The 25,673-nt window shown below is 43.3% G+C and overlaps 1 protein-coding gene across 7 annotated transcripts in view; it reads right to left on the reverse strand.

Annotated features, from left to right (window-relative positions):
• DCLK1 (doublecortin like kinase 1) overlaps nucleotides 1–25,673 on the reverse strand; it is a 755,703-nt gene that overhangs the window by 149,278 nt on the left and 580,752 nt on the right. For all 7 annotated transcript variants that reach the window (XM_029602700.1, XM_029602699.1, XM_029602702.1 and 4 more), the window contains 2 exons: nucleotides 10,684–10,741; nucleotides 7,259–7,378 (listed from right to left, as the gene is read on the reverse strand). In XM_029602700.1, the coding sequence (XP_029458560.1) occupies nucleotides 7,259–7,378; nucleotides 10,684–10,741 (178 nt within the window). The remainder of the gene's footprint in view (nucleotides 1–7,258; nucleotides 7,379–10,683; nucleotides 10,742–25,673) is intronic.

The raw sequence follows: 25,673 nt of genomic DNA on the forward strand, positions 1-25,673 counted from the left end.
GTGGAACGTGGACCAGAGCTTATATTTAGTTTTGGAAAAACAGTGCACATTCCTGTCATGCAGGGTTGTATAAATCTGTTACAAAGTCTGTGCACTATTAATCTTTTACATTCATTTGACATATGGAAACAGTTCAGCATGTTATGGTCATGCCTGACATACTGTATGCCTTTTATTTCTGTGGCTCAAAATTCTTTGAAATATGTTTTTGGGTATGGCAGTTTAATATCTGTAATAATCTGAAAATCACCTAGTGAAAGGTCACCTTTATTACCAATAGACTGCATGCCTCCACGCTCATAATATGCAGCAAAGAAGACCTTCTTTGTTTAACTTATAACATTTTTTTTTCATATAGATTTTTATCACAGAACAGTGTATGTTCAACTTGATATTTATGGGTTTTCAGTGTAATAACTTTCATGAAGCCCATAGTACAATTTGGAACAAACCCAGTTTGAGACAAACAATTAAGCATTATGGTACAACAGGAGAGCAAGTAATATAAGTTATTTAAGTGCTATAATGCTATTATAATGTAGTCTAAAAGGAACAGATTTGTTGACTGCGAGGGGAACAGGATAGCAGTAACAGCAGCAGAAGCAGATATTAACACTGGCATCCATGACAACACGTATAAACTGTTAGCATACTCTCAATGTCCAATTAGGGACTTACATTATCCATTCCAAATTATAAGCCCATTTAGCTATGGACCTAGCAAATCATTATTATTACTCTAAATGCTCACTTTTGAGACAAAAGTAGGGTGAAAAATGCAAAAAGACTACATTTCTTTGCTTGGACAATTTTTAAAAAGTATCTTCTGTCCAAGGGTTTAGAAGTCCATATTCAGCCACTGGCCGACTAGTAAAGTTATCTGGCTAAAATGATCGGCTAGCTTTACAGGGTTATTCAGTAGCATAGGTGCCCTGCTGAATACATGGCTCCATTAAATTTAATCAGATTAGATTATCCGGCTAACTTCAGGATTGCTCTTCAGCAATATTAGTCACATAAAGCTGAAAATGGGTGTTTAACTGGTTAACTTAGCTGGATAGATGACTCAGTCCCGGAATGCCTCCACCCCACCCCCAAGCTAGCCAGATAACTTTTTAATGGATAAATTGTTAACCAGATATCTCAGTCGTGTTCAGAATTGCAGCATTTTAAAATACTACCATCTGTCGTGATAAATCCAAACTAAGGCCTAGATTTATCAAAATGCTACAAATGAGGCAGAAATAGTGCCCGCGATAAAAAAAAAAAAAAAAGGGCATGGTTAGGAAATTTACTGAACACGCATCGCATAGGCAAGTAACACACAGCACATTACATTATTGTGTGGCGCATTGAGTAGCGGCTAGTGTTGATTAGTGCCTAACATGTTATTTTTGCAGTTTATATATTCCGGGTTCCTGCAGCTGCCTTTTTGAGGGTGTGTCAGGTGTGGGAGATAGAAGAGAGGAGGTGAATTGTTAGATAGTGGTTAGAATAGGAATTTAGCTAGTGATTTCTGAGTCCTTTGTTTTGTGTTTCTCATCTGATTCCCTGTTCCTTTGTCTTTTGTCTTTTTCTGTGTGTGAAAGTTATTGTTAGTTTGTCACGTTTGTCTGTCAGTCTATTTTTGTGGAGGAGTGGTGGTAGTGGAGGTGGGGAGGAGTGAGGAGGAGTAGTGGTGAAGGAGTGAAAGAGTGAGGAGAAGTGGTGGTTATGGTGAGGAGGAGTGAGGGGGATGGAGTGTGAGAGACGTGGGGAGAGAGGAGAGGAGAGGTGTGAGGAGAGGAGGGGAGGACGAGGGCAGGAGTGCTAGTAAGAGGAGTAGGAGTAGGGACAGGGACAGGAGTAGAGATAGACAGGAGTGACGGATAAGAGGAGGCAGGAGGGAGAAGGGGATAGGCAGGTGAGGATGGAAGGAAAAGGACGGCAGGCTAGGGATAGAGAAAGAGGGCAGAGGGGAAGGGAGTTTGCAGGACAGGGGCAGGAGGGGGAAGGAAGAGAGGGGAGTGGGAGGGAGAGTGAGGAAAGAGAGGACACCTCTCTGGAAGTGGAAGTCGCACCCCCTTCTGGCAGCTGGGCAGCAGGACACCCTCATCTCAGGGTTGAGTTCAGTGTGGTTGTACACATCATTTGGCATAAGATGCTCACAATGTTTTAGATGCAAAGTGCGCCTCTGATGCCAAATGCAAAATGGATACTTGCTGCCATTGGTACTTATTCTTTGTTTCCAGAGCTCTCACCCACGAAGTTGCCAATCCCAGCCATCAAACCCCAGGGACCAGCAGCACACCAGCCCTTTTGCAGAGGGCTTTGCTGATAGATGCCCAGACTCAGGCGGCTATGCAGATGCTTGAACCTCTGAGCTCAGCCGACCCACTCAATGTGTCCCTGATCATCTCCGGCTTCATGGAGGAACCCAGCCTGACAGCACAATCTCAAGCCAGCACAACACGGCGCCAGCTTAAAGCACCAGATCCTCGGCAGAAGCAGCCCCCTCATGCCATATTTGGAGCCCAAATTTCAATACGCCACACCACCATCACAGCACCAACAGCTCCAGCACCAGCATCAACAACATCCCCGCCACAACAGAAGAGTAAATGCACGAGCAGCTGGACCAGCTAAAAAGGAGGCATGGGGTACACCAACGCCAGATATGGGCCGAGCTAGTGCACCTCAGGAGGGCTGTGAACAGGCAGAGCTAGGCCCTGTGGGATCATACTACCACACACATACAGGGCGCAATGCTGATGACCACATCAAACAACAGTATGAACAATGTGCTCATGCAGATCCTGAAAAGGATGCCTGAGCATCCACCCATGTCTTCCCCAGCATCACTGGATCCCATGCCCCAGAGCAGTCCCTGACCTGATAGATGCTCGAGGGGTAGGCCCCCAAAAGACATGCCCCTCCCAAGTGGCAAGCCACTCTGTGGCAAGGGACCATGAAGCAGCAAAGCTGATGGCATTGAATGCCAAATAAGAAGAGTTGAACCAACAAGCCAGAGTGGGCCTCTCCACAGAGTTCCTGTGCCAGCTAGATGAAAGAAGCCTGCTGGACCCATCCTCACTACAGAGTTCCTGAGCTAGCTAGACGGAAGAAGCCTGCTGGGTCAGTCCTCATTACAGAGTTCCTATGCCGGCTAGCAGAAGGGATGGTCTACAGTCTTGCATTGTGGTCCTACAGCCTAGATCTAAAGCCCTCCTCAATGCTCTGCCCGTATTCCATCCTCCTTGATGCGGCTTCCAGTCACGGTCCAGTTACTTCCTCTTCTCATCATGTCTCATCTCCTGCTCCTGATGCTGATATCTGTCTCATCTCAGCTCACTCATGGTGCTGATTTCTCCATGCTACTGTGTCTTCTCCTGGGCCTCCTGCCTCCATGCTGCTGCATCTTGTCCCAGTCCTCAGCCTCCATGCTGCACTCTTTGGTCCTGGTTTCTGCTGCTTTCTTACTGAGCTGTGCTGCCTTGGCCCTTAGGCTGTCCCCTTGAGTGCACTCTTTCATCATGGATTGACTGGGATGTTTACTTGAACTTTGCTTCCTTGGCCCTTAGGCTGTCCTCTTGAGCGCACTCTTTCATCCTGGATTGACTGGAGCCTTCACTTGCACTCTGCTGCCTTGGCCCTTAGGCTGTCCCCTTGAGTGAAATCTTTCAACATGGACTGCTAAGGCCTTTTCCATGCCATCACATATTAAGGCTGTTATCAGCTCCAACATTAGAGTTATACTGTAGCTATTGTGGGTGCCACTTCTGCTTTTATGTCCTTTGTTGTAATCATGATTGTGCCAAAAGGATAAATTGCTAAGCCCCTATATGTAATGATGCCATTTCAAACAATGTATGTACAGGTCTACATAGAATGTGCTGTTCAGTTTATTTAAAATGTTTTGTGCTATTTTCTATCTTATCCTTGCAGAATGTGATTACCAATGATGTTGAATTTATTTCAAACAGTTGACTACAGATGTTCGTTAATAAGGTGATTACTGGTTTGAAAAATACACCTTCTGGTTGGATCATTTCATTGTATGGTTTTTGTCTTAATGGTTCACTAAGTACAAGGTTTTCCCTCCATATGACCTTGCATTCTAGAATGCCCTTGCACATTCCAACTAGCCACTTATCTAGCAGGCAAGACCATATGGGCTAGGCCATAAAACTGAAAGGTCAGTGTATGCTCCTAAAGAAGACAGCAAAAGCTAAACAAGAATCTCCTTACTGGGGAGTTTCAGTATTGGCTCTTGTTGCCTTCTTCACACAGCATACTGTTAGTTAACTCTTGGTTACACGGGCCTGTATTTGAGTTGGACATTAGCTAGCTAGTGTTCAGTTCCATACACTGTCTGGTACAATAGATGTGGACATGCTTGGCTATAGGTTTATTATCTATGTCTTTACTCTGTGGGGCCTCAATGTGTTGCACAGTTATGCACCGGTCATAGTGGAGTGATAACAACTCATTAGCCTCTTCCATAGTGAAGATATATCACCTCTGACCATACAATGACCCTTCTCTCTGGCTATGGCACCGAATGCTCTCATTATATCACTCTTTTGTCAGAGGCCTACTTGAAAAGTGACTCATGCCCAAGGTATGGTTGATCTGTAGGAAGCTGAAATGTACAGCTGCAATTGCCTGGCCCACACAGTACATTGTGTACATGCAGAGTCTGTGTAGTGTTAAGGGGAAGTTACAGTCATCATGGCACAAGACTTGACCTTGGGTTCCCTTACTTGTACCATGACTCTACTTCAAAGGCTATCTGTACCCATCCCTTTTAAGGTTTCACACTAAACAAAATATGTCATCTACTTGCAGGCTGCAGGAACAGGGTGTCAGCTGCTATGTGACAACTAAGTATTGGCTTTAGGATCTGTATAATACATGTAAGGTAAGGATGACCTTACAGGTAGTACCCAGATCCTGAAGGCAACCTATTATAGGGATGGCAGCCAGTCTATGGAAGTCTGCCTGGTTTCAAGCAGCAGCAGCAGCCCTCTAGGCCCTCTGCTCTTGGCCTGTGGGCATTCTCTACACGACACTACTTCCTCACTTCTCCTCCTTAGCTGTCACATAGCAACTGACACCTTGTTCCTGCAGCCTGCAAGTAGACGACTCTGAGGTATGCATTCGTGTGGTAAAGGAGGGACCTACGAGTGCAACAGCACCCCCAGACATTAAGATTGACAGAGGCTAACACAGCGCTGAGATGCACACTGACACACATACCTACTGAGTACTGCCTGCCTGCAGAATATGGCCAATGCATATGTTCCTGGACTGTTTGTCATCAAACAACATTGATATCTGTGGCAGCCTGTCCCTAACTGGTAATGAGGTAGTGTGAGTCTTTACTCGGCACAGAAGATTATCTACACCTACCCACATAAAAGACATCTATCAGAGGCATATATGAAACATACTTTGTCTGAGGTACTGACATGGGCCCCTCAAGGCCTCAGGTGGCACTAAATGTGTCTCTTGCAAGAGACCAACACAAAAAGGACATATGCCTTCATGCCAACTACATGAGACCTCTGGGAGCAGTAGGCTTATACATTTAGCACTGTGGCTGGTTTAGTATGGAGGCAGCTTGTAGGCTCCTGAATTCATCAGCTGTTAACAGTTTCTCTAGCCTTTATGCTATACACAGAGCTGATCATTGAGAGTCTCAGAATACCTGCCCTGCTCACCACTAATTGTAAAAGTGACAAATATTACATGAGGCACAGCCTTGAGGGCAGAAGATCTTCCAGATTGCCCACAAGCCCTGCCAGCCATGTGGATCAGCAAGAGCTGATGGAAAAGTGGGTCCTGACCTTGGAAATGGAACAATCTGCAACTGCTTGCCCCAGGAGTGCTCAGCCTATATGCTTTAAGGATAGCCACAGATAGCATTAGGACTGTAACTGATACTAGCTATCACTACAAGCAAAATAATCTACATATTTTCTGGGTACATACATACATACATACATACAGCAGCACCACATGACTATCCGTGAGCTACAGGGGTCAATGGCCTTGCAGCACCCTGACATCTCTATATCTGACTAAGGCTACCTGTGATGGCTCAGTTGATGCCCAGAGCTTCTAATCCACCTTAGCATTGGGTTCTATGATGTAAACCTTTGCTTAGGAGAGATGTGGGCGCTCTTAGAGTCATTAAAAACTATTCTGTGACGGTGACATTTCAGAGATGACTGGAAACTACAAGTGAAGGCAGGACACCATCTGATTCCCAATCCTGCCCTCACAGAGTTGAACATGCATCCTTATGTAGCCTCCCCAAGAAGCTAAGCGAACCAACATGACATCCCAGCGGCCAAGGCCCTCACCTTCTGCACATGATAAATGACAAATAGCCTAGCTAGGTAGTAGGATGCATCTGTGTATGGGTGCATGCAACCACAAAGAGGCATGCAAGCTTGGAAGGACCTGTGAGCATTGTGGCAATGGACCATGTAGCAAAGGCGCTTTACCCAAGGCTATAAGTGAAGGCAAGCTAGGTGAGCACTCTGATTTTAACCCATTATATGCTGGGACTTATTCTGATTTCGCTATTGCTTTTCCTAGGAAATGCAAGACTACAAATATCTGAATGCAGGGGAGTAAGACCAGGACTGGATCAATGGGTCCTATAAATCTAGAGCCAGTTGGTAACCCTAGTTAGCAATGGCTCTGAAACTGCTGAGGTAGTGCTGTCAGCTGTGTCTTGGCATGCCCATGTGATAGTAAGCTGACCCAGTACAGGTGCATAACGTCACATGCACATGGTTGTCAGCCACAGAATAAGGCTGTAAAATGAGAACTCTGTCATTGAAACCTTAAACTGTCCACCTGTACCTTTAGGCTGTGCCTTTAAGCTTCAGAGCTAATTGAGATTTATAGCATTTCTATGTGATAGGACATACAGTAAAAGTCCCATTATCCGGCCTTCAGTCAACCCAAAAATTCAACTAACCAGCATCTAGCAGCATGGCTATTATTTTTACTGCTTGATTACATACAAAGGCAAGGGGGAGGGGAGGGGAAGAGCCCTGGCAGCAGAGAGAGTATGGGGGGAAAGGGAGGAAGTGTGGAGTGTGAGCAGTCTAGAAGGGAGTGGGGTTATGGTGTTGGGGGGTGCAGGGAGTACATGAGGGAAGAGTATGGGTTTGATTGTGTGTGGGGAGCAGGGTATAAGCAGTGTGGAGGAGGAGTGGTAAATAGAGTGGGGGAGTAGAATGTGAGTGCATGAAATACCCACCTTAACCAACTCCATTACAAGGTACAATTCCAGCGGCATGTCCATCTCTTCAATCAGAAGAACAATATTGGGATGTTTGACCCTTCTTAAAATAGATACCTCATTCTGGATCATGTGTTCCTGTTACGGGATGAGAACCACAAGAAATACCAGTTCTGTACTTAATGAAAATAACATTTTGCTTACGAATATGTTTTCCCACTCCACCGCTATCTCCACCGACAAAATTCACAATGGAAGAACAGCGCTATAGTCTGGGAAATAGGACATTTTAGATCAAAATAGTTCAAGACCCCATAATTGAAAGAGGGTTAGTAAAGAAAGGGCAATTTAAGGAATGGAAATGAATAATGAGAAATACAGTAAACCAAGTTAGAAAATAAATGGTTTCCCAATGAAAAAAGTTATGTCAGTGGAGTTTGTAATAACTTAGGCACTCGCACCTTCCCTTCTCAGCTCATTCGCTCTAAACATAAGCACAAGAATTAATGGGAAAGTAGGGCGACAGCATTCAGTATTACAACACAACAACCCTTATGCTTTCAGCGTTCCTACATGGTGACAAAGAAAGTGTCGGCCTAGGATCGCCGCCGCAGCAGCCTACGACAATCCAAGCAGATTTCAAATTTTAAAAAGTTACCAGGTAGGTGGGAGGATTAGGATTGGGGTTGGGGGAGGCACAGGAGGGCAGACTATTCAACATCTTGATGGGGGGAGGAGGGAAGGCCGGCCCAGACCTCTTGAACTCGGTATCAGAGGGGTTTGAGGTGGGGTGGAGACCGATCCTGACACGGCTCTTGTTTTCTTCCTTGGGTGGGAGGAGAGGGAACTGTGGTTTGTTCTGGGCCACTAGGCCCACGAGATTCTTTTATCTTTTTTTTGGTTTTGTTTTGTCTACACGGCACTTAACCAACTACATTCTTTTGAACATTACAGGCTATGTCTGAAGTTATCCAGATGCTTTGCCTCGCCCCAGAATGTCCCCAGAACACCTGTTTTATTATCCAGCTAAATATCAGCTGGATAATGACTTATCTGGCTCAAATCTGACCAGATAACTGTCTCAATATTCAAAAAACATTTAGCCGGATAACTTGTGAGTTATTTAGCTATATGGCTTTTAATACTGACCGGCACAGAACATTCAGTTGATTGCTAATAGTTCTACACAGTTTACCAGAGAAAACTTTCATTGTGGCGGTTGTAGTAAGGAGCGCTAACATTAGTGCAGGTTTTTACTCCTGTTTTAGTGTGCATTTTTCTGGCATAAGTTAACTCTGGTCTGCAACAGGCATTTTAACTCCTATAAAATGTATGATGAAACAGGAATGAAAACCAGCTCTAAAATTAGTGCAGGTGCATGCAAATCCTTTGCAAAAGAAGGAATGAGCTATTCTCCAGTCATGCAGGGAGGTACGTTAAAGGGCTGATAGCTTAAAGCGCATTTTCTTAACACTGGAAATGTAATCCTTGGATCAGAGCAGGAATTAACTCACATTTCTGGTTGCCATTTTATACTACTGTATTGCTGTGCCCATTGTGGTAGTGTCTAGCTGCTTCTTCCACACTGGGCTCAACAATAGAATAACTTTGACCACCATAAATGTGAGTTTACTCCAGCTTGAACCCAGAAGTTTAATATCTGTTGCTCTTGGGGAGGGCACCTACAGTTCAACAATACACTGGCACTGTGTATCCAACTTTGGCGTACTGTTTAATTGTAGATGCCCACACCAGGGAGCTTATACTTTGTTCAGCTAGCTATAAGTGCCCACTCCAAAGAACAAATTATTGCATCCAAGGTCCTTTTGGCAGAGAATGGCAAGTAAAATCAAAGCATAAGCTCTCTGAGGTGGGCAACCACACCCAGCTTACCAAGGCATAAACTCTTGGGGGGTACTTAAAATTGATCAGAATGCCAAAATCAGATGCACAGCGTCAAAGTGCAAACTGTTCAGCTGAAGTTGCCTGCCCCAGAGAGCTTATGCTTTGATATTACTTGCCATGCCTTACCAAAATGGCATTTCATGTGAGATTGGTGCTATACATTCCAGTTTGTGGGCACATTCTCTCATCCAAGGCCAGTTTGACAAGGAATGACACGTAAAATAAAAGAATAAGCTTTCTGCGGAATGCACCTACAGTTAGATGAACAGAGCATAGGCTGTCTGAGGAGCTCCAGTAGCTGAACAGTATACAATTCAGCACTACATAAGTATGCTGTCCAGCTGCTCAAGAAAATGAAGAAAACCTGTGACTGGTGCCTGTTTCAGAGAGCTTACATTGGCAATTTAACTCCTGGGTCTGAGGTGGAGTAACTCACATTTCTGGTGGCAAGTGTTGTCTATTGTTGTGCCCAGGGTGGTATTGCACCTCAGACCAAGGAGGATTTATATTTCCAATGTAAGCTTTCTGGGGCGGGCACCTACATCTGAACAGTACTTCAAAGTCAGGATGCACAACATCAAGTGCATACCATTCAGCTGAAGGTGCTTTCCCAAGAGACCTTTTTTCTTCAGCTGTAAGTGCAGGCCCCAGAGAGCTTACACTTTCTTTGGTCTATGGTGGAATAAACTCACATTTCTGGTGGCCAAAGTTATTCTGTTGTTGCCCTCAGTCTGGTAGAAAGACACTACCACATGAGCACAGCAATAGAATATCATGGCCACTAATAATGTGAGATAACTTTTACTCCATCTCAGGCCAATATGGTTAACCCGAAAATCCACTTAAGTGCATTAAACCAGGAAATGCATTAAACCAGGAGATGGAAGGAGTGTGACCAAAATGGACTTGCATGCAAGACTGTGCCTAAATGGGGATGCCCAGTGCCAATCTCGCATGCAAGGTCATTTTGCCAAGTGACATTAAAGGGTAAGCTCTCTTGAACAGGCATTTGAGATGCACAGCATCAAAATGCATATTGTTCAGCTGTAGGTGCCTGTTTAGAGAGCTTACTCTTTGATTTCACTTGGCACGCCTTGCCCAAATGGTTTTGCATGTGAGATTGTGCCCAAGTCAGGATGGCCAGTGCCAGTCTTGCATGCAAGGTCATTTTGGTCACATTCTTTCCAACCTCAAGCACTTACCTCCTTCCTCCTGTTTTAAAGCACTTTTCTGCATTAGTGCAGATTCTTCAGTTTAATTTCAATTTTAGCACGCAATTTCCGTTCAACACGCGTTTTAAACTCCTGTTTGATTTGCATCCCATTAGGTTACTGCAGCCCGCAGGGACCCCTGTTTTTAATGCACGCGTTAAGTAAAACCTGGGTTAAAATTTAACTCCAATTTTAGCGTGGGTTTTATTACATCGGCCTCATTGTTAGACTAAAATATCTGTTCTCTATCAATGGCTTTTGGACAAGTAGATCAACACTAAAGGAAGTTCAATTTTAAGATGCTCTCCACTGAGCTTTTCTACTTACTTTGCCTCTACATTTGCTTTTGTTGATTATTTTCAGAGCATATTCTCTACCAGTAGACCTACAGAAAGAAACAAAGACAGAAAGGGAGAGAGAGGATAGTAAGTGTGGTGGAAAGAGGTGCTGGTGAAAGAAGAATATTTGTCATTTTAAAGCATGCCAGAAGCAATCCAGTGTCTTTCTTCCTAATCTAAGAGAATAAGATCTCCATACTTTTTCATGTGTGCACCTTAAAATGCACATTAATATTACACCAGTGTTGATGTGAAACATATACCATATAAATTAATTCTGTTCTTTTTAAGTAGTATAAAATGTACCAGGTGCAGATTTATCTTGGAGTTTTCCCCATTTTGTTTTTCAGATAAAATGCCTTTGGTTCATGAAGCCCTTAGACTTTATTGGGAACAAGACCAGAAGGTTTTCTATTCTGTTTCTTTAAATAAGAATTCGGGGATACTTGATTTATTGTTTTGCATGTGCAGGGCATAAGAGCGCATGCTGTCAGAAGGCGCCATTTTGAAAGATGGCACAGATAGGACAGGAGTGACTGGGAATTGTTCCTGTTCCCTCAAGAATCCCAGAAATTAAGGGGAAGCCTGGGGGAATCACAGAGTTTGAAGGCTTAATAAAGCGGGGAGCTGGGCTTAGATGAGGGAAGGGAATTGCAATCAGGCTGTTTTTAAATACATTTAGAGATTGTGCAGGAGTGAGGCGGGGGGGGGGGGGGGGATCAGCCCTTGCCCCACTGACCACCAAAGATCTGGTGCACAGGGGCGAGGTTGTTTTTTTTATTTTTTAACCAGGCCATGCAACCCATTCACACCAGGGTGGCCACGAGATCGAGGGCCACCAGAGCAAAATGTTAAGCAAATTACTATCGGGCCAATGCAATATAGTACACTCAGCCGAGAGCACTAGTTAACCTCGTGGTTGGACGTGCGTCCACAACCCCTTATGCAATAAGGGGATTAGCACATCCAAAAACGCATGTCCAACCCCCCACAAAGCTAATAGTGCTCATTACATATAAATTCATGTTGATGAGGCTATTAGCTATTACCTCCCAATGCAAAAAAAATGTGCGCCTGACACACATTTTTACTCTCAGAATTTAATGCCTGCCCCGGAGCAGGCGTTAAGTTCTGAGGAGCTCCTAAAGTTGACAGAAAAGCAGAAAATACTGCTTTTCTGAAGTTCCTCCAACTTAGTATCATGGCGATATTAAGTTGGAGGAACGGAAAAAAGTAGTTAGGTTAAAAAAAAAAAAAGAAAAGGGCTGCTCGTAAAATTGAGCGTCCATTTTCCTAACCCACTGTCTGCCACCTCTCCTGGGCACCTCCTGCCAAGGAGGAGCTAGGGGCGCACAATTTCCCCTAGTGCCTCCTTTTTACCACAGCAGCCCATTTGCATTTTGCATCGGGCACCCCAGAGAGGTCGATAGGCGCACATTAGGAGAACAGGTGCTCAATCATGGGCGCCCAATTTCCACGCACCGATATTGCATTGGCCTCTATTGTCTGGGTCATGTGAAGTTCCCAACCATGACAATATATGTAAAATTTCATGCACACATTTTCTATGGAGCTTGTTTGCATCTGAAGCACATTTTTGTGGAAACAGGCTGCTAAAGCAGTGGAAAATTCTGTAGGTTAGTACAACTAAGAAGGAATAAACAAGAAAGTCTAACTGAAGAAAATATTCAGAAGAGCACGTGGACCAGGTAAAAAAATGATAATGGCTGGCAAACAAAAATGTCTGCATATATGGTCAATTGAGACATCATCCTCAGACAAATGGACAAGATAAAAACTAATGATCTACAGTTCTGGAAGTGCACAAAAAACAACTGTGCATGCCTTTAAAAAGTTTTAGAAACCTCTGAAAGTATCATCTGTATTGGCACATGACAGTCATGTGATCCATCTATCTAGCGTCATTGCATCTGCTTCTCATCAGAGAACTATAATATGCTACAATTTTACTTTTGTATCTGCAATAAACAAAGCCATATGATTTTCACTGTGAATATTACTGAGATGCACAGGGAGGCCAATATTCAGTGCTAATTAACCAGATAAGCAATCAGCTTAGTCCATGCAAAGTCCCATTAAACCTCACCATAGCTTCTCCAAATTGGGGAAGGACTGATGTCTAGGGCCCAGTGCATAATGTAAATGTTTCTTTTTATTTGGTTACTTTTTACTGGTGAGGGCCAATAGGGGTATGCACACAAAGAGAAATTTCATTTTGGTTCATTTTTTCATTTCAGGGGTTTATTTTATTTGTGTTTTAGTTCATTTAATGTTTATTTTAGTTTGTTTACCCCCAACTCAAACAAAACAGAGCCTCCACAGTACCCTTTGCTGCTGTTTTAATTAAGTCCGAGCCTTCCCAGGCCCCTCTGAGCCAGGAAGCTGCTTCCTGAGATAGCTGGGACTGGGACTGAGGATGCTGTGCAGGCAGGCTCATTGCCCTTGGGAGGAGAGCGTACCAGTCCTCTTTTAATTGTACACCCCATTACAGGGTTTCGGAGGGGACTGAAGATTGCCACTGCAATGACTCATATAAATGAATTGGGAGGGGGATATAAAATGGAGGAGACCTTGGGTAGTTGTGAAAAAAGATTCATCGTGCCTTAGGCTGCTTCTAATCGAGCTAAAAACTCAAAGAGCATTAGGAAACTGCCAGGCCAAAAAAGTGGCACACTTTTTTTGCAAACATTTTGGCTTCCATGAGTTTTTCTTTTATTTCATTAGTATTCTTCTTTATATCCTCCCGTTTTTTAAACTTTTGATCTCTACCATCAGCCTCCCTCCCCAGACAGAATGCCCTGGCGGCAGCAGCAGCAGTCAGCAGTCAGCATGGTTTGTCTCAGGCAGTGCCCCTAGTTTCCTGCAGGAGAAACCGCATAATTAGCTGGTTGGCCTCATATTTTACAATCTGCCACAGAATCAACATTCCTGAAAGCTTTTCCATCTTTTAATTCAATCTTTTGAAGATAACAGCTGGGTGTCCACCTGCCTTTAGTCTCAGCTCTCTCTCTGCTCTTGCTCCAGCCCCTCCACTACAGGGAACCACCTTCTTTTGTTCCCCCCACCCTCTTCCTCCTATCCAGAATTGGGGGTGGTGGGAGGGTGGAGGGAGTGAAGTTGGAGTGGAGAGAGAAAGCAGTCAGAATGTTTGATCTCTCAAAGATCTCTTAAATCCTTCTGAAACCAAAGATGATTTTGATATAATTCCTGGATGGCGTGATGTTCCTATAGAAGAACTGTATCTTTATACAAAGATTCTTGCATCTGCATATGTGGCCAATCATACACCATTTACAAAGACCTGGATGTGTTTTTGAAAGTCTGCAACTGCTGGTGTCTCGCAGAGGAGCAGAAAGGGCATTGATTTCAATTCATAGAAATGACTGGTACTGCTTCTGACAAATTTCAGACTTGTACTAATTCAACTCCTTTTTTGTGTCTGTTTCTGTGTGTCCAATATAGGTGCACGCATCTTTCTGTGTAATTAACAGCATGGCAGACTACTGATGTTGAGGGTATTTTTAGCATACAGAAATTACATACTTGTAAATACAACAAGAACTTTCTCAAGAAAATATAAAACTGATGGTCGCACTATTTCAATTCAAAACAAAAGTGACATTTCACAGTTGAAAGTTTGTAATATACGAGGGTAAGTCAGTAAGTAAGTCACAAATCTCTCTACTAAGGTAATAAAACATATATCTGTAATGTCATATTCCATAGATGGCAGCACCTTAGAAGTGCTTATGTACATAAATAGTTATTTAAACTGTGCGTGCGCAGGAGCTGTGTACAAAAGGAAAATGGCTGCCGTGTTGACAGATTGTACGGTCGAAGAACAATGTGCTGTTGTCCGATTTTTATGGGCTAAGGGCTTAGTGGCAAAAGACATTCATAAAGAAATGTATCCAGTATATGGAGAGAAATGTCTCTCGCGTAAAGCAATTTATAACTGGACCGATAAATTTGCACAAGGACGTGCCAACGTGAACGACCAAACCAGACCTGGTCGACCTGTAGACATTGCGACAGAGGCAACTGTGAAGCAGGTTGAAGAGATAGTTTGCGCTAACCGGAGGGTAACAATTGACGAAGTTGCCAAAGAAATTGGGTGTTCCCACGGATTAGCATATTCCTTAGTGCATGATGCATTGAACTTTCGCAAAGTATGTGCAAGATGGGTTCCCAAACAGCTGACCGAAGACAATAAGAACAACCGGATGGGTGTCTGTTTGGAAAATCACTGCCGTTATGCAAACGAAGGTGAATCAATGATGGCACGTATTGTTACTGGTGACGAGTCGTGGGTGCACCACTATCAACCAGAAGCGAAATGTGATTCCATGCAGTGGAAGCATCCACTAACACCAACACCGAGAAAGTTCAAGCTTGTGCCTTCTGCAGGAAAGGTGACGTTGACTGTGTTTTGGGACCGAGATGGGATATTCTTAACCAGTTTTCAGAAAAGTGGTGAATCTGTTAATTCGGCTTCCTACTGTGCTACTCTATTAAAGCTTAAAGAAGCTATTCGTAGAAAATGCCCAGATCTGGAAAAAAGAGGAGTGCTGATTCTTCACGATAATGCCAGACCACACACTTCGAATGAGACTCGTCAGACAATTGCGAACCTGCACTGGGAAGTTCTTGAACATCCACCATACAGTCCGGATTTGGCACCCAGCAATTTTCACTTGTTTGGCAAACTGAAAAGCCATCTCGGTGGAAAACATTTCACCAGCGATGAAGATGTGGAACAAGAGGTGAAGTGCTGGTTACGATGCCAGCCAAAAGACTTTTACGCAGAAGGTTTTGACGGACTTTTCAAACGCTGGGACAAATGTATAAATGTTCGAAGCGATTACGTTGAAAAGTAGTTGGTTTTTCCAGAAAAACTGTTTGTGACTATATTCTGTATATTTCACAGTAAATAATTCATCTTTTGCATTTAAATAAATTTAATGAATATTAATCCCATGTATGTTTGTGACTTACTTACTGACTTACCCTCGTATGTCTTAACTTGATAAATTGTTGATTTTTGTTCTTGGTACATTTTTTATTTAGATATATATATATAGTTTAAATATTGTTTAAAAACAAACAATATCTGATCTTATTCCATATCTACCTATCTTTTTATCTAAACAGACTGTTGACTTGAAAAAGGTGGCCTGAGAGCTCTGGTGCCTTGAAGTGGACTGACTTAAGCAGCTGCATGATAGGCAGGAGCAGGCCAGTACACCTATGTCTCATCTGGGATTTTTTACCTTTGTGTACCTATGTGCAACTTGGATCGCATAGCTACTACAGCCCATCCAGGCATCCTACCTCTGCCCAGGGCTACATCTCTAACTTCCACCCCAGCCATAATTATAGAACTCACACCAACAGGCTGGCATTAAGGGGAAAGGAGGCCAATACACTTAGGGGCAGATCTTAAAACCTGCGCGTGGGCGTAGATTTGTTCGTGCAACCTGGCGCATACAAATCTACACCCGATTTTATAACATGCCCGGGCAGCCGCGCACATGTTATAAAATCCAGGGTCGGCACGCGCAAGGGGGTGCACAATTGTGCAACTTGAACGTGCCGAGCCGCACAGCCTTCCTTCTCCCTCTGAGGCCGCACAGCCTTCCTCCTCCATCTGAGGCCGCTCCAAAATCAGAGCGGCCTCGGAGGGAACTTTCCTTCCGCCTCCCCCCACCTTCCCCTCCCTTCCCCGCCCCCCCAACCCTACCTAAATCCCCCCCCACCTTTGTTCCAAAAGTTACACCTGCCCAAGGTAGGCGTAACTTGCGTGCACCAGCTGGCTGCCGGCATGCCATCCCCCTGGCACAGGCCGCTGTGCCGGAGGACTTGACCCCGCACCCGGACCGCCCCTGGACCACCCCTGAACCGCTGCCATGCCCCCAAACTGCCCCTTTTTCGAAGCCGCTGCGCGCGTCCTGGGGCTTGCGCACAGGGGCAGCTTGGGGCAGCTTTTCGGGGGCTATGCGTGTATGTTACGCACGTAACCCTTTGAAAATCTGCCCCATAGTTAAGGCAATTGTTAGGCTTTCAGAGAGGCAGGGCTAAGCTATAATCACTGTCTGAATATTATAATTGCACACTCTTGCTTTGTATTGGAGCTTTCAACATTTAATACATTTTCCCCACTCCTACAATGTCATTTTGTCAAGTGGTCTAATCATCACCACAGATACAAAGGAATTGGAGCCAGGTTCCAAATTCAGCCCCCCACAGGGCCATGCAGCTTGAGTATCCAATTATGTTGTGACCATGCTATTCATGTCTGCCTTATGCAAGCCTCATTCTCATATTTATTTATTTATTTGAAAAAGCAAATGTTGCTTACCTGTAACAGGTGTTCTCACAGAACAGCAGGATGTTAGTCCTCACATATGGGTGACATCACAGGATGGAGCCCAATCACGGAAAACTTCTGTCAAAGTTTCCAGAACTTTGACAGGCCCCTACTGGGCATGCCCAGCATGGCATTAACCCTGCAGCCAGCAGGGGTCCCCCTTCAGTCTTATTTGAAAGCTACAGGCAGTGCCGAAAAATAAAACAACAAAACGTTACAAACCCAACACTGCAAGACAGCGGGCGGGTTTCGTGAGGAGTAACATCCTGCTGTCCTGTGAGAACACCTGTTACAGGTAAGCAACATTTGCTTTCTCACAGGACAAGCAGGATGGTTGTCCTCACATATGGGTGAGTACCGAGCTGAGGAAGTCCGAACATGCACCAAATGTACCCAAAAGGCGTGCAACAGGCACAACAACTGGGGTGGAATTTGGTAGAGGGCATCCTGAGCCCCACCGGGCAGGCGGAAGGGTGTTGGTACGTCACGTTGTAAATAGGTTACGAAGGACAGATTGGCCGAAGATGGAATCTTGTCTGGAGAAGTCATTAGGGAGGGTACATATTGCCAACTTTATTATGCACACATAGGTGCAACACAGTATTCATTACAAGCTGTTAACTCCCCTAACCATAGTAACATATGGGCCGATACAGTAAAAGTCACGGGAGAGCGGGCAAGCGCCCGCTCTCCAGGCACACGCACAGGCCACTCTCCTGTGCATGCGATTCAGGGGGGAAGAATATGCTAATGAGGGCCCGCGGTAAAAAGAGGTGCTAGGGACACTAGGGCGTCCCTAGCGCCTCCTTTTTGACAGGAGTGGCGGCTGTCAGCGGGTTTGACAACCGATGCTCAATTTTGCCTGCGTCGGTTCTCGAGCCTGCTGACAGCCACGGATTCAGAAAATGGACGCCGGCATAATTGAGCGTCCTTCTTCCGACCCGCGGGCCGCCAGCCGATTTAAATTTTTATTTTTTTTTTTTAATTTTTTTTTTTTTTAATTTTGGGGCCTCCGACTTAATATCGCTATGATATTAAGTCGGAGGGTGTACAGAAAAACAGTTTTTTCTGCTGTTCTGTACACTTCCCCAGCGCCGGCAGAAATTAACGCCATTCTTTGGGCAGGCGTTAATTTCTGAAAGTAAAATGTGCGGCTTGGCTGCACATTTTAATTTCTGTATCGCGCAGGAATAACTAATAGGGCCAACAACATGCATTTGCATGTTGCGGGCGCTATTAGTTTAGGGGGGGTTGGATGCGCATTTTCAACGCGCTATTACCCCTTACTGTATAAGGGGTACTGTACTGTATCGGCCTGATAGTAAATGTCGGCAGAAAAAGACCCAAACAGTCTAGCTAGTTTGCCAGCAATTTATTTTTATTTTTATTTTATTCTTAGAGTAATTATTACTCTGAGCAGGTTACCCTAGTCAGAGGTTTTTTTTTCTTTGTCTTCGTCATTTAGTCACTATGAACTCTCTGTATGTATCCCATGCCCTTTTGAATCCCATTACCATATTTGTCTTCACTACCTCCTCTAGGAGGGTATTCCATGCATCAATTACCCTTTCTATGAAGAAATACTTCCTGACATTGGTTCTGATTCAGCAGTTTGGAGTTTCATTTTATGACCCCTTGTTCTACAGTTTTCTTTCCATTCATAAAGGTTTGAGTCCTATGCATTATTAATATGTTTCAGGTATTTAAAAGTATGTAACGGGACATTCCATGTCAAGTGGACCAATTTAGAAAATCATCCAAGCTTGAATTCCTTCAAATTGAATAATTTTGTGTGGATATTTGCTAGGGCCTCAAACAAAACTACTGTGCTCCAGAGAACACAAAACGGCCATTTTGTCCAGGCACTGCACCAAACATTCCCCGTTAGGGGCCTGAAATTTTGTAGATTATTACATCCTCTGATGCTAAGTTCCAATGCAAAGTTTGAAACCTAACATAAACTTGCCATCCTTTTTATGGGCCAGCAAACTATGTGAAAAATTTTACAAAAGAAATTTAAGGCCTACTTTCACTCCTCATTGCTCCTGATGTATGCTTCAATTCAGTAGTCATGGCCCATGACATACATCTAGGATTTTCACTAGGAGGCTTTGCAGCCAACTGGAAGCAAAGATATAGTTACATAAAGACATGATATCACCTTTTAAAGCAAATTTTTACCATTTTTTGGGTGCAAATATCTTTACTGTGTAGTTTTTAATGTTTTTCTTTCTAATGTCATTTGAAAGAGTACCATTTTGCTACAAAAGTCACCTTGTTTTGTCTTGGACCCAGCCTTGCTTTGGTCAGAATTACAATCTCAAAGACAAGCATCATTTGCATGTCTGAATGCACTATGTTAAAAAGAGCCATCCTTGGCACCCAATTGTGAAACATGCAAATGAGCTAGAGATGTGAAATTTTACAAGGCTGCTCAGTTTTCTGTGCTTACCACACTTTTAGCTTTTGACACATATTTGCTTAGACATAGTTTAATAAATGAGTCATCAAAGCCAGTGCAAAACTGTGTATGCTGATTAGTTACCTTGCATTGGTCAGTGGTGGATGAGCCACTGTCAATTCAGCAAAATTGACAACCCTATCACCTAGGGGCCACTCCAGACAGCCAGACAAGGTATCAGCCATAGGTTTCCAAGCTTTTATTTAAGCACAAAACAAGAAAAGGCAAGACACTACACTGCTTTAACTGCAGATTTCACAAAAATTCCCTTAGTGATTTTTCCTGCCTTGCACATGCTTTTGAATGTCCCATCAATGCATGACAAAATGGATTGTGAATAAATATGCTGCCTGCCTGATGAATCTGTAATGGGTGTATCAAGGGTAGCAATAAATTTATTTTATTTATTTATTTAATAATTTTTATATACCGACTTTTCATGCAAGCATCAAGCTAGGTTGAGAGAACATTGCCCAAATCTCATCTTGGAGTGAGTTTCCTCACTCTGAGGGCCATCAAATCTTCACAAGAGACCACTGTTCTCTTCGTACGTGTTACTAGAATGTCAAAGTGGCCCCTAACCCCCTACATTCATACCTAAACCCCACCTCGAGTTACTAGGTGGGCCTACCATAGGGATACAAATACCTACCTATGGGGATGACATCATGGCCAGTGTCTCTCTCTCTCTCTCTCATCATATGCAGGAAATACAACAGGTCTGACACCTATCGCACATTCTGATAATGTTATTGCAATGTGCACTAACTTAGCTCAAATTGTGATAAATCACCCCCCTTTTGCAATCTCATGCGGTACTTACCGCATTTTGATAAATCCAGGCCTATATTATTTATTGCATGATTATGTGATTTTGAATTTTATGTATAAATACATTATGTATTCATAAAACTTTGATTTTATTGTAAACCGCCAAGATTGTATTATTACAGATTGGCAGTATATAAATAAATTAACATTTTTTATAATGATTTGTTTCAGTTTTTGAGACTGCAGATAATTAAGTCTCTTGTGATATTTCATAATTCTGCAAGCAAGTGACTTGAAAATGTTTTGCATTTATTTTTGCCCTACTTTTACCTCTAACTTAAATCTGGCCTTAAGTATTTTTCAAAAGGATGAAATACAGTGAATCAGAATATTATGCAAGTAAATACTATAGTACTGGTCAGTAATGTTTTGCATGTACAGGTAATACTCATATTTTTGAGTGAGAATTCATCTACTGGCTGAAAGAATGACCATTTTGCTATTTGGGACCTTCAAGAACTGCATCTAGTCTAATGCATTTCAGCTGGGGGTGGAGGGGGGGAGCTTTTCCCTCACTTTGGAAAGGACATTTCTTTTTTTCTGGCCAACATGTCATCTTTTATGTTTTATTATTTTATCAAAGTTCACTTTCTTTAGTGCATGTTAGAAACAGATATTTCGCCCTTTTGCATCCCCGAATCAAGCACCTCCCCCACTTATTATTTTGTTTAATTATAGAGCATTCTCTGCATTGTAGAGGATAATAGCATATATAAGTCACAAATCAAGCAAGTGAATAAATATGGTTGCATAACTCAAAAGGTCCTTATCCAAGGAGCTTACATTAGCAAGCTCTTTGCATCATTCAAGACAGTCTAATTTTAAAAACATCTGCATGCTAAAAATAATCATATATGAAAATGCAGGAAACTTAGTTCCAAGACCACTTAAATATTACAAAAAGCAGTTGGCAGCTACAGCTATGTTTGGCTTAGCAGGCTATAATTTAACAAAAGAAAATATAGACTACTGTACATTATCATCATATTTGCTCTTTTATCTAGAGCTGTGCAACAACAGGAATCATCCAAGTCCTTTGTGGTTTACAAATATGGAGTAATCCCAGCAGGAAAACTGGGAATGTTTTGACTCTTTCTATCCAGTCATTAAGGAGCCATCTTTTAATGACCAATAAAGCACTACAAGCTTGCAATAAAGGTATACTACAGTCATTTCTTGCTTTTTGGAGGGAATTTTCAAAGAGTTATGTGGTGATCGTGTGCTTAAAAATAGCATAGTCACACACAAGTACCATGTACATGCATATATGATATTTTATAAACCTGGTGAGTATGCACATACTTGCAGTATGGCACATAAATTTTAATGAGGAAAAACTGGGGCGCGCACATGTTGCTATTCTGCAAGAGATATACATGCATACATTACTGAACTTGCCCATACACTTTTACGTCTGCTAACTGACTCGTGCACGTGCAATCAGACATGGGTGGGAGATCTGGGTGCACTAGTGGGGGTTCAGGATGAAGGGCTAGAGGGTCTAGGTGACATGGTGAAGACAAAGGTGAACTGGTGGAGATATCGATGAACTGATAATTCCGAATACATACGCAACTAAATATTTTCAGCAGGGTGTATGCATATATTTTAAAAAATACCTGCCTCTGCATTTAATTCTGTATTACCGCAAATTGTTACATATTGCACGTAAAATTACACATGTATTTTTTAAAATGGGTAGAGAAGAGACACTCATGCTCCTGTATTACAAATATGAGTGCATATTACAACATATTAGCATACTTATGGGGCAGAAATAGCCAGTATTTTAAAAATTGTAAGGCTCCTGCTATACAGTTTATAAAATACTAGCATAATTATATGTAAATTTGTTCATATTACCCAAGGGGCTTTTTTGTATTATTTCTTGTTTTATTTATAATTTTTATGAATGTTTATTTGTGACCCATTTCGAACTTTGTAGAAGCAGCATAGAAATTCTTTTAAATAAATAAGTGTCCATGTGCCCACTTACATGCACAAATGGTATAATGCAGACTGTTTTGTAAGTTGGGCTCTTTAAATTTTGTGGCAGTATCTTAAAACAGCAGTACCAGAAAGAGAACTAGGAGACATAAAACCAACAAAATCATTAGAATTTCTCTTTTTCATTCAGATTTCTATTTTGTTCCTGAGGTAGTACTTATTTTAAAAGTTCCAGGAAGTTTCTCCAGTCTAGCTACTCCCACCATTTTCAATCTAACTAAATGAGTGCATGCCTATACTGATCCTTCTTAGAACCTCATGCGAACATGATGATGATATATGTAAAGTATGAGCAAGGTATGATCAAATGTCTGATAGATCTCCCCCATCGGGGAGCCTTCTCAGTTAAAGAGACCCTGAAATCATTCTGTCTGGTGGAAGACTGCCCGGGATGTTTCTATAGAGTAGGACAAAACTGCAGAAAAGCAAATGTTGTCTTTGTATGGTAACTGAAATTTAAGTGATGCTATGGTGAATGACCACTAGATGGCATGCATTCTGCTAAATTGACACAATGCATTTGACTGTAAACAGGAAAGTAGTCACTGTCCTATATAGGAGGCCTAACTTTAAGAAGGTTGGGTAACAAGCTCCTGTAGAGGGAGTTGGTCCCTCAGTATAAAAGGAGGTGGCTTAGGATTTTGGCAGGAAGTGGTTAGAGGGAAACCATCTGGAGAGTGGGTTCAGCCCAGGACTGCCCATGTAAGAGGGCCCTGCAGGGGCTTTCCTCTCAAGGGGAAGGCATAAGGCAGTAAGCGGTTCTCCTCATGAGGAAGCAATCAAGGAGTGATGTGATTCCTAAAGAAAAGACAACCAGGGGCATGACCTGAGTCCTGGAAGAGGAGGGGATTGGCATGAGAAGTCCACAGTCAGAAGGAAGAGTCGTATTGGAGAACCTAAAAGGGTGAGAATAGGGACACCGGGGAAGTTCCGGCCTGTTGCCTGGATGAGTGCTGGGAGAAGGAGATTCTGGAGAAAACGTAATTTCATGACCCTGGGAGAAAAGATACTGTGTGGCAAGTTGTAAGTACTGAAATGGATTTTTGATGTATACTTGCTGTTGAGATAGCAGAGTTGCTTACCTGTAATAGGTGTTCCACCAGGACAGCAGGATGTAGTCCTCACATGTGGGTGACATCACCATACAGAGCCCTATCACGGAAAACTTTTCTGTCAAAGTTTCTAGAACTTTTAAACTGGCACACTGAGCATGCCCAGCATGCCATGAACCCTGCAGCCACAGGGGTCTCCCTTCAGTCTCGTTTGTAGCAAAAGGTGCGAGCGAAAAAATAAAATAATAAAACATTTCGGACCCAACTCCGCGGGGTGGTGGGTGGGTTTCATGAGGACTACATCCTGCTGTCCTGGGAGAACACCTGTTACAGGTAAGCAACACTGCTTTCTCCCAGGACAAGCAGGATGGTAGTCCTCACATGTGGGTGATTAGCAAGCTATAGGCTGACTCATATTTATTTTATTTATTTCAACAGCGTACAACTTGTTCAACAAGCACAACAACTGGCATACTGTTGGGAAAAATGAGGCAGCCTGAAAATCACAACAGATTGGATGTGGAAGGAGTTGGGATTAAACTGGAAATAAGTTCTTCAAGATGGATTGGCCAAAGGCAGTCTTGACGTCCTTCCTTGTCCAGACAGTAATGTGCTGCAAATGTGTGAAGAGAGCTCCATGTTGCAGCTTTGCAGATGTCAGCAATCGGTACTGAGGTTGCTACTGAGGTTGCCATGGCTCTCACTGAGTGCGCCTTCACTCATCCCTGGATTGAAGGCCTGCTTTGTCATAGCAGAATTCAATACAGTCTGCTAGCCAGTTGGAGAGAGTTTGTTTGCCCACTGCAACTCCTAGTCTGTTTTTGTCAAAAAAAACAAAGAGCTAGGTGGATTTCCTATGGACTGCAGTGCGGTCTAGGTAAAATGCAAGCGCACGTTTACAATCCAAGGTGTGTAAAACTCTCTCGCCCTGGTGAGAGTGAGGCCTTGGGAAAAAGGTGGGCAAGACTATAGACTGATTCAAGTGGAAAGCAGTAACCATCTTGGGAAGGAATTTAGGGTGAGTGCTTAGGACCACTCAGTCATGTAGGAACCTAGTATAGCGTGAGTATGTAACAAGTGCTTGTAACTCACTAACCCTTTGAGCAGATGTAATGGCTACTAGGAAGAGTACTTTCCATGTAAGAAATTTAACATCACAGGAGTGCAAAGGCTCAAACAGGGATCGTATGAGCCTTGTAAGTACTACATTTAGGTCCCATTCAGTAACTGGTGACCGTAGAGTTGAGCTGTAGTAGGCCCCTGGTGGCCTGTGGACACCGAAAAAGGTGGGAGCAGGAATCGCCCTGGAATAATGAACATACTCACCGAACGATAGAAAAACACTATCCCGATGGGAGACCCCTACGAGGGAATGTTTTTTGAAGTAAAATATTAAGTTTTTCCATGAGGAAAATTGTGTGTGAGAAATTCTCAGAGCTCCTAACCGTGAGGCAAACTGCAGCGCGGAAAAAAAGAGACTGAAGGGAGACCCCTGTGGCTGCAGGGATCATGGCATGCTGGGCATGCTCAGTGTGCCAGTCAAAAGTTCTAGAAACTTTGACAGAAAGATTTTCCATGATAGGGTTCCGTCCAGTGACGTCACCCACATGTGAGGACTACCATCCTGCTTTTCCTGGGAGAATGTTATGTGCATGGTTCATTAGGAAGAGGAGAGGATAGCGGTGGAGGAGATGTGATAAAGACAACTGCTGACAGTATGTTCTAGATGTTGAGTAGAGGAGTGATAAAAAGAGTTTTTAAAAAGGTTCTCCTAACTAAGGGGAAGAATCATATGTATTTGTAAAAGCACTGATATCTTTACTCTTTGATGTAGCTTTGTAATTATTTCAGGCTAGCTGTGCAAGCCCTGATCTAATCAGTGATTCTTTATTTCATTCTTGATTGCTTCTAATACCAGAAAATAAAAGTTTTTTTGGTTCCCGATGGCTTCACTCCGCCTACCTTTCTTTCTTTGCAACTCCTCTCGCTATGGATGGACGCCTGGCTGCCACGGCGTCTGCCTGCTGACCTCTCCGGTGTCCCTGGACCGGCTTGGGCGCTGCCTCCCACCATGCTCCGCTGGTACCTTAGGGCACGCACACCACCCAGCCCTCACTCTTATTTCCTACTTGGCGCGAACGTCAGGGGCATCCCCCTGTGAAGACGTCATGCTGCCTGGATATTTAAAGCCTACGAAGTTTGCTAGCCTTTGAGTTAGCAAGGGGGAATCTTACGGATGG

Source organism: Rhinatrema bivittatum, chromosome 5, assembly GCF_901001135.1.
Source record: "Rhinatrema bivittatum chromosome 5, aRhiBiv1.1, whole genome shotgun sequence".
Lineage (NCBI taxonomy): Eukaryota > Metazoa > Chordata > Amphibia > Gymnophiona > Rhinatrematidae > Rhinatrema > Rhinatrema bivittatum.